General features: G+C 41.5%; 1 protein-coding gene across 1 annotated transcript; it reads left to right on the top strand.

Moving 5' to 3' along the window:
* The first annotated feature begins 4,793 nt into the window (after positions 1-4,793).
* On the top strand, positions 4,794-8,877 carry LOC100274592 (uncharacterized). The gene is given in 15 exon segments (NM_001148945.2): positions 4,794-4,930; positions 5,936-5,979; positions 6,096-6,205; positions 6,366-6,403; positions 6,505-6,582; positions 6,659-6,712; positions 6,795-6,896; positions 7,068-7,153; positions 7,263-7,366; positions 7,473-7,541; positions 7,623-7,738; positions 7,863-7,897; positions 8,073-8,215; positions 8,341-8,466; positions 8,580-8,877. Coding segments are annotated over 15 exon segments (1,239 nt in total). The 5' UTR covers positions 4,794-4,881; the 3' UTR covers positions 8,665-8,877.
* Positions 8,878-9,574: the final 697 nt, after the last annotated feature.

Here is a 9,574-nt window from a genome sequence, read left to right as displayed (position 1 = left end):
TTGGATATAATTTGCTATCTGTTAGTCAATTATGCAATATGGGATATAACTGTTTATTCACTAATGGAGATGTGTTACAACTTGACCCTTTGAGACTAACCATGTGCTTGAGTTTGCTTGATTTAGTCTCGAAGGAGGATTGAAAGGAAAAAGGTGGACTTGGACCATGCAAGACTTCCACTGCACTCCGATGAGAGGGTAACTTATTTCAAGTTCATCTTAATGACCTTATTGCCTTTGTACTCTTATTTGAAGATTTTGGTGAGGCAATGGGGTTTAAGGGCCAAGATTGATCCCGTTTTGATGCTTGATGCCAAAGGGGGAGAAAATAAAGGCCAAAGCAATAAATGGATCAGCTACCACTTGAGAAATTTTGAAAATAGTAGAATAGAGCTTTTGGTTTGTTTGGTTTGTCAAAACTCTTTGATTGTCTCTTTTGTCAAAAGTTGGCCTCTTGTGGGGAGAATGGTTGATTATGGGAAAAAGGGAGAGTTTTTAATCCTTGATCAATTTCTTTTGGAATACTTCTCTTTATGTCTCTACAAGTGATTTTGACTTAGAGATAGGAAATTGAGTTTGATTTGCAAAAACAAACCAAGTGGTAGCAAAGAGTGATCCATATATGCCAAATTTGATTCAAAACAAATTTGAGTTGTTTTTGTACTTGTTCTACTTGCTTTATGTTGTGTTGGCATAAATCACCAAAAAGGGGGAGATTGAAAGGGAAATGTGCCCTTGGGCCATTTCTAAGTGTTTTGGTGATTTAGTGTCCAACACAAGTGCCTAAGTGTTAAATGGTGGACAAAGTACAAATCAAGTAAAAAAGGTATGTTTCTCAGACTTAGTACATTGTTTTAGAGACTAATGTATTGTGTCTAAGTGCTGGAAACAGGAAAAGAACAATTGGAAATGTCTTGGCTCGAGCAGCCAAGACTCTGCTCAGTCTGGGAGCACCGGACTGTCCGGTGGTGCACCGGACAGTGTCCGGTGCGCCAGGCTGGCTCAGGCGAACTGGCCGCTCTCGGGAAGAATTTAACGGCGTACGGCTATAATTCATCGGACTGTCCGGTGTGCACCGGACTGTCCGGTGTGCACCGGACTGTCCGGTGAGCCAACGGTCGGCCGCGCGATCCGCGCGGGACACGTGGACGAGCCAACGGCTAGTAGGGGGCACCGAACTGTCCGGTGTGCATCGGACAGTGTCCGGTGCGCCAACGGCTCCAAGGCTGCCAACGGTCGGCTTTGCCAAATAAGGAAGGAAATCCGCACCGGACTGTCCGGTGCGCCAGACGACAGAAGGCAAGAATTGCCTTCCCGGATTGCTCTCAACGGCTCCTAGCTGCCTTGGGGGCTTGGGGCTATAAAAGGGACCCCTAGGCGCATGAAGGAGTATACCAAGCATTCCTTGAGCACTCTTGATCACTCACACTCCATTCTTGCGCACTTGTTCGACATTCTAGTGATTTGAGCTCTGTTCTAGTGTGCTAGTCTTTTGAGCTTAAGTCTGGGTCTTGTGTGTGCGTATTTGCTGTGATCTTTGTGTCTTGTGTGAGTTGCTAATTCCTCCCTTACTCCGTGCTTCTTTGTGAACATCTTTGTAAGGGCGAGAGACTCCAAGTTGTGGAGATTCCTCGCGAACGGGATTAAGAAAAGCAAAGCAAAACATCGTGGTATTCAAGTGGGTCTTTGGACCACTTGAGAGGGGTTGATTGCAACCCTCGTCCGTTGGGACGCCACAACGTGGAGTAGGCAAGCGTTGGTCTTGGCCGAACCATGGGATAAACCACTGTGCCATCTCTGTGATTGATCTCTTGTGGTTATTGTGTTTTGTTGAGACTCCTCTCTAGCCACTTGGCGATTATTGTGCTAACACTTAACCAAGTTTTTGTGGCTTAAGTTTCAAGTTTTAAAGGATCACCTATTCACCCCCCTCTAGGTGCTCTCAGTTTTTACCTAGTCAATTGTATTTTGGAGCTTACACTTTGTATCATAGATATTTTAATGATTAGAAACCTTAGAGAGGACCATCAAAGACTTCAGAAATGCCAAGATATCAAGGAGGAGAGGCTAAGACGTTTACAACAAGAGAAAACCAAGTCCGACTCAACTTCGTCTCCACCTTGGAGTCCAGGACCAGTCTACACTAAAACAGACGACCAATATGCATTCGAACTCCGATTAGGTTGGGCTTTACATGGATGGAAAGATAAGAAGATAAAATTTCCAACCCAACTAGAACGACCTTAAAATTCATCCGGAGTCAACGAGAATCGTCGAAACAAGTCACCGTTTATATTCTGTTTTGGTGCCGCGACACTGTGTGTGGGGCTGTTGGGCTGTGTATCGTGTTGGAGCCTATTAGGGATGCGAACAGCGGTCACGCACGCCCCTAACCTCTATTTTAACAGCAGCAGCTGCCACATTAGGGTTTGAGTTTTGATGTCGTTCATCGGTTTGTGAGACCCCAACTTGTAATCAATGCAGTTTTGGTTGTGTTCTTTTCGTTCTTCCTTGTGTTCTTGATTGCGCTTGCAGGGATAAGCCTTCGTGGCGAGGTGCCGAGGTCACTCGTGTGTCACGGGTGATAACCAACGGAGCAGTGGTGTAGTGACTGCGAGGATCCATTCAAGATTCAGGTTGTCCGTGAGGTATAATCTTACATTTCGACTCGTTTTGTTAGTCTCATAACCCACAAAAAGCCAAAAAACATCAGTGTTGACCTACAAACTTAGTTAATATCTTTACCTACAACATTTGTCTTAGCCTTTGCACAATTTGATTTTAGATTTATTGAGTTTGTGTCCTAGGTCAAGGTCTTGTTGACGGTTTAGATTTATTTTTGGATCAGTTTTATCTTTTTTTATCCGCTGCTATTCCACATATTCAATCTCCAAAATAGATCTCATCATATTTTATCTCATCATCTCGTCGTTATCAGATTAGTTTCTGTCCAGTTTGGTATTTTGATCATAAATCTAATTCGGAATTTTATGTTCTTGTACTTTCTGGAAAGCTTAGAAAAATAGGCGATTCATATATCTAAAAGAAAGATAAAAAGGAGACCTACAACTTTAATTTTGCGAGTTTTTGCGTTTGAGGTCTCTAAATTTGTCAAACAGTTTGTTGAAGTTAGAGCAGAAAATCTGTGACAGACAGACGAGATTTTTTTTGATGCTCTTGTGTTATATCTTATTTTTGTGGCACTCTTTTGAAAAATAGAATATAAAAATGAAGTGCAAAAAATCGCACAAAATAAAGCAAAAAGAAAGAATCCCTTCGTATCCCTAGATCCTTGACACCTTGTTTGTGCCTTGGTCCATGTTAGACCGATAGATATGAAATTCCCGAGGAAGTTGTCTTTAACAAAGTTAGCTCCATGTGTGTTTTTGAGTAGTTGAGATAACTAGTGGACTAACTTATACTCTTAAGTGTTGTGAATGAGCTAGGTTAAGTTCACATCCAAGATTGAGCAAGAATATTAACCATGAAAGGATGGCAATGACCACAAAGGATAATTAAGTGCTCAGCATGGAAAGAGAAAGGAGAAAAGCAAAATGCAATGGATAAAGGCAAAGGTTTAACTAGGCTATTTTGTATTGTCAATCAATACCCAATAGAGTGTGCAATCGAATTTAGGATAGATGGTCGTACTATTGAGAGGATAGTTTAATTGTAAAATTCGGTTATATAGTATCCTAAACCGTACGCATTTCATATAAGGATACTTGGCACATTTGAGAGAAAGTGAAAATGTTTACTGAAAACATTTTATAAAATGTGAACTATGATATAATATGTTTAGCAAAACATTTGCGACTTAACACGTTTGAGAAGACAGAGAGAAAATGGTCTCGGTGTAATCTTTGAACATACACCGGACATGACCGGTGATGCACAAGACATGAGGTAACCTTATACATGTTCCACATTTTTAGCTTATCATACTGAAATTTGGTGTGCAGTAAATATAGCTACCGGACGTGTTTAGCGTGATACTGGATACACATTTTTATTATATATATATATATATATGATATATATCTCTATATAATAAAAGTCTTTATAGCTAAAAATATAAATTTTATTATATTTATAAACACATCTAAACATATAGTAAAATTTATAAAATTAAAAAGGTTATTTTTTATAATTTAGAATGTGAGGTGTTTATACTATATAAATTCATGAAGTTGTATGACTCTAGATACATATACTGAGACCCTGTCTGTTTCCTTATAGGATTATATATAATCCAGCTTATGTAAACATCTATTGACCTATTTATAGATTATCATAATCTAGGTATCTAGATTACATAATCTACGTAATAATCTGTGTTGTTTGTTTATATTTCAACTTATTTAAGCTGGAATATATATCCATGCTTCAGATTTAATCTTTGCCGCTTTAGACCTGGTTCGGTTATTCCTATCTCATGTAGATTAGATGAGATTGAAAAAAATTATGAAAGATTTTGACTTGTTTGAAATTAAAATCCACTCAAATCCACTTAATCCACATGGATTAAGAACATAACATTAGTATATCCTAATGCTTAGTCAAAAAATGTTGGGTCATCACGGCACCACCTCACCAAGTCACCAACTGAAAAATCAAACAATTAAAATCAACTACTTGCTCCAGCCAACAGCCAACCTCAAAGTCGTCTACCCACATCATAATCGACGGCCCACGCGGCCACGCGTACGTCCCCGATTCATACAGGCTGGCCCCACCTTCCGATCCTAATAAGCCCGCTCCCACACTCCTTTCTTCCCCTGCCTGCCGTCTCTCTTCCACCTTCCACCACAAGCGCCGCCGCAGCCGGTGCCTGCTCCTTCCCGATCCCCGAGGCAAAGCTGCGACTCCGCAACCGCCGCCATGGCGTTCGAGAAGATCAAGGTCTCCAACCCAATCGTCGAGATGGACGGTGAGATCCTATCGCTTGCCGATCATAAATCAATCGCACCTTCGCGTCGCGCTGCTGAATTTTTAAATTTAAAGCCGGGTTTTTTGGGTGCGCCGAGATCTGTACGGTTGAACCGTGTTGCGCTGCTATCCTTGTGTTCACTCTGATTTGTCTGGTCAAGTTTTGGTGGTTGGGTTCAAGAAGACGCTAACGTAGGTTTTTGGCGAGGAACCTCTGTGTAATCTGTAGTCGAGTCGCCGGTCGCCGCGGCGCATGTCCGCGGAAGCGCGGGAGGCGACTTCTTGCCGTTCGCCTCACTGCTGTTTGAGATTAAATTCAGGTATACAAGCGGGTGCACGGATGATCTAACTACGGATGAAGGTGTAGAAATTTAGACGAAGCCTGTCTAAAATTGTCAAAAAAGGCGAAGTTTGCGTAAAATGGAGAAAAAGGAGGTGGTTTAGATGTCACCGGTCACCAGTACGTCCCTGGTGGCAGTGGGGAAGCTACAGTAAATTGGAGGAGTGTCTGTTTGCCTTGTTGGTTCATGTACTTGTACTATAAGGACTGCATACATGGTGAAATTACAGTTAAATTCACTGTTTTTTTAAGTGGTGCAGTGCACCCCTAAATTATATTGTATGTAGCTTCGCCTCTGCCTGAGTGCCTGGTGGTGCACCGGTAGTGGAATAGTTTTGGTGGATGTATAATATTTCATCTCACTTAGTTATATATACTTAAGCTGCAACTTTTGTGGTTTTGGGTGCAATAAATAGTCATGCTTTGCGGTCAGTCATCATTTTCTCTACTTGTATTGAATATTGACCCATGTTCTGACTTTTTCATGTTGCAATTAGAAAAAATAAACAAACAAGATAACACTCTCCCATCTTTAAATAAAAAACAAGAATATTCCATTTTAGTGATAAGTTTGTATTTTTTTCTTTTCCAACCTGAAATGTACAAACCTAAACTAATTTTCTTAAACATACTGTACTGATACCTTGTGCCATTGTCCTATTATAGGTGATGAGATGACCAGGGTATTCTGGCAGTCTATCAAGGACAAGGTAATCAATACCTCATGTGTTCCGAGTCATCAGATTAAACTGCTTTACTTGCTCCTATTTTTTTGCCTGATTTCATTAGGCATTTAGGCTAGATGATGACAACATATTTTTTTCAGCTTATCCTCCCATTTCTGGACCTGGACATCAAGTACTATGATTTGGGGATACTGCACCGTGAAGCAACTGATGACAAGGTCACAGTGGAGGCTGCAGAGGCTACTCTCAAGTAAGAGTTTGTTTAAGTATTTTGAGTTTGATGCAAAGGGTGTGCTTGTATCACAAGATTCTTATGAATTTTGTCGAAATCAAGGTCATGCCATGTTATTCTACCTGTACCTGTAACTTTGTTGTTCTATATTACTCAGATGTAACCCAATGTTTTGCAGGTACAACGTGGCTATTAAGTGTGCGACCATTACTCCAGGTACATTTGATTGTTATGTGGACGCAATATGTACTCTTAATATTTTTGAAATACCTTTCTATTTAAGTTTTTATATCTCTAACTACTACAGCATGTGATAGATGAAACTCGGGTTAAGGAGTTCAATCTGAAACACATGTGGAAGAGCCCAAATGGCACAATTAGGAACATTATAAATGGTAAAGTACCTTTGAAATTTGAATGCAGTACTCTAGTTTGGCTGTTGAAGCTTATATTTCTGCTTGTTACTTTTAGGCACTGTGTTCAGAGAGCCTATTATATGCAAAAACGTTCCAAGACTTGTTCCAGGTATTTAACGAAATGTGAAACTACTCTGCATTTTGATGTGCAATAATGTTTTCCCTCTAAACTGAAATGCTTGTGAAACCAGGATGGACTAAGCCCATCTGCATTGGAAGGCATGCCTTCGGTGATCAATACCGAGCTACCGATGCAGTTCTGAAGGGGCCTGGGAAGCTGAAGCTAGTTTTTGGTATGGACATATGGTTGCCTACATCAGATCATTAAACTGGATTTCTTAACAGTTTTTTCTTTCGCAGATTCACATTATGTCCTATATGATTGCATTATTTGTCATTTAGAGAGCTGATGCGAGCCAAAATTTAATCCTCTATTTTTTTCTTGTTTCCTTCTCAATTGGTAGAGGGAAAAGAAGAACAGATTGATCTGGAGGTATTCAACTTCACTGGTGCTGGAGGAGTTGCCTTGTCTATGTACAACACCGACGAGGTACTACATGTCAATATGTCATTACTAGCTCTGTCTTCAGTTACAACTTGCGATATACTGTCTCAGTTCTGAGTATTTTTCTGAATGTCTTTTTAATTTCTATGGATAGTCAATCCGAGCTTTTGCTGAGGCTTCTATGACAACTGCTTATGAGAAGAAATGGCCACTCTACCTTAGCACCAAAAACACAATCCTGAAAAAATATGATGGCAGGTGATTACATCTTTATATGCTCTTATTACCTTTTGCTTGTATTATAGACAATTGGTCCTATATGTATGTGTGTGTATTTCCGTTTTGATATTATGTGACTTTGCAGGTTTAAGGACATTTTCCAGGAGGTCTATGAAGCTGACTGGAAGTCCAAATTTGAGGCTGCTGGAATATGGTGAATTTTCATCTTTTTGTTGTTCGCTCGAACCTTCCATAATGTTTTGTCTCAGTGTTTTCATGATGTTAAACCTGGCAGGTATGAGCATCGTCTTATTGATGACATGGTTGCGTACGCGCTTAAGAGCGAAGGAGGCTATGTGTGGGCTTGCAAGAACTACGATGGAGATGTGCAGAGTGATTTCTTAGCTCAAGGTCATAATATACGAACTTCAAATCCGTGCACAGAACATGCTCAGTATTATCTTTTCCCGTTGCGTGATAGTCACAAGGGCTAAAGTGCATTCTAGTAATTCAACCTATATATATCAATGTGCAGGTTTTGGATCTTTGGGTTTGATGACATCAGTGTTGGTATGTACTTTCTGATTTCTGATTTACTTTCTCGACTAGATGTCATAGTTATTTATGATAAAGAACCTTATTTTTCGTTGTTGAATTGGTGTCACACCTGCGCATGCACCTTCAGAGATCCATGCTTTACATTCTCATAAAGATACGTGACGATGCCAATCTGTTGTGTATATAGGTGTGCCCTGATGGAAAAACCATCGAAGCTGAAGCTGCCCATGGCACGGTTACCCGTCATTTCCGTGTCCACCAGAAAGGAGGCGAAACCAGCACGAACAGCATTGCTTCGATCTTTGCATGGACAAGAGGACTTGCCCACAGGTACAACTGGTGTTTGCTTTTTTACGACCTTCTATAACATTATAATATAGTCGGGGGGGGGGGGGGGGGGGGAGTTTTACGGCTAGCTGATTCGCTTGGGGTACTCCCTTAATTATGCGCCGCAGGGCAAAGCTCGACGACAACGCTAGACTACTCGACTTCGCTCTCAAACTCGAGGCTGCTTGCGTTGAGACCGTGGAGTCCGGGAAGATGACTAAAGATCTGGCGATTCTTGTCCATGGATCTTCCAGGTGTGCAGTGTGCTATGCTTCTCAGCTTTTGACCTTTTGTCATCTACATTGTATTTTGTTGCGCGATCTTTTCCCAGCGCCTGATTAGCGTCTGACCTCGTCTTAATCTGCAGCGTCACGAGAAGCCATTACCTGAACACCGAGGAGTTCATCGACGCAGTCGCTACTGAGCTCCGATCAAGACTGGGAGCCAACTGAGCCTACAAGAAACTTTGCATGGCGACTTTGAATGCTTCGTCACCGTCACCGATCTGCTAGTCGTCTTTTCTGTTATGAAGAAGTGAATGTGCGTCACCGCAGTTTCGATGCAAGCTAATTATAGATGTGGTGTCACGTGAGCGCTCAAAATAAAGGATACACATGATTAAATTGTTTTTATGTCAGTACTAAGCTCAGTCATCCCCCCCCCCCCAGTATTTTTGTCGTTTTTCTCCTTTGATTTGCGTGTCCATTGTGTTGTGTAGTTTACAAAATGCCTTCCGTTCAAGCCGCGTACTACCGCGGGATCACGGACCACTCTCTCAGACGGCCAGGTGGTTGTGGTCTCCCAATTCCGCGCTCCAGTGGCACCACGTCTCCAGGCCACGCGTTCCAATTTCCACGGCGCTAGTGACGTCGCCAAAAAAGGTGAGAGGAAAAGGAGGGCCGCGACGAGGACGACCATGCCGGGGCAACCGACACCGGGACTGCCGCGTGATTTGTGCCCTTGCGCACAGTACTACCTATCTATGCGTGTGTACGATATCTTGTGTGCGCTGCTTGGCTGCTCTGTCTACGCGCGCGTGGACTGCGACTCTGAAACCTTTCGGCAGCGTACGCAATTGTCGGATTTCAATAAAGGACCGTCTGGTCTGAATCTCTCAATAAGGACATGTATAAGTCTAGGTTCTTGGTTGGCTTTTTCAGTATAAAAACAGCTAAGAGATCAGCATGATATAACTCTAAACTTTAAATCAGAAATGTATTTCAAAGACAATATGTATAGAAAGTTGTGTTGAGATATGTTTTTTATGAAGAGTCTGTCTCTTGTACCTTTTTTAGTTAATCCTTAAATACTTCTCAAGAGACCTTATATTAAAGTGTCGAGCTATAGTTTATAATATCAATT

The sequence above is a fragment of the Zea mays genome, chromosome 8 (assembly GCF_902167145.1).
Source record: "Zea mays cultivar B73 chromosome 8, Zm-B73-REFERENCE-NAM-5.0, whole genome shotgun sequence".
NCBI classification, from domain to species: Eukaryota; Viridiplantae; Streptophyta; class Magnoliopsida; order Poales; family Poaceae; genus Zea; species Zea mays.
This window is presented reverse-complemented; position numbering and strand designations above follow the sequence as displayed.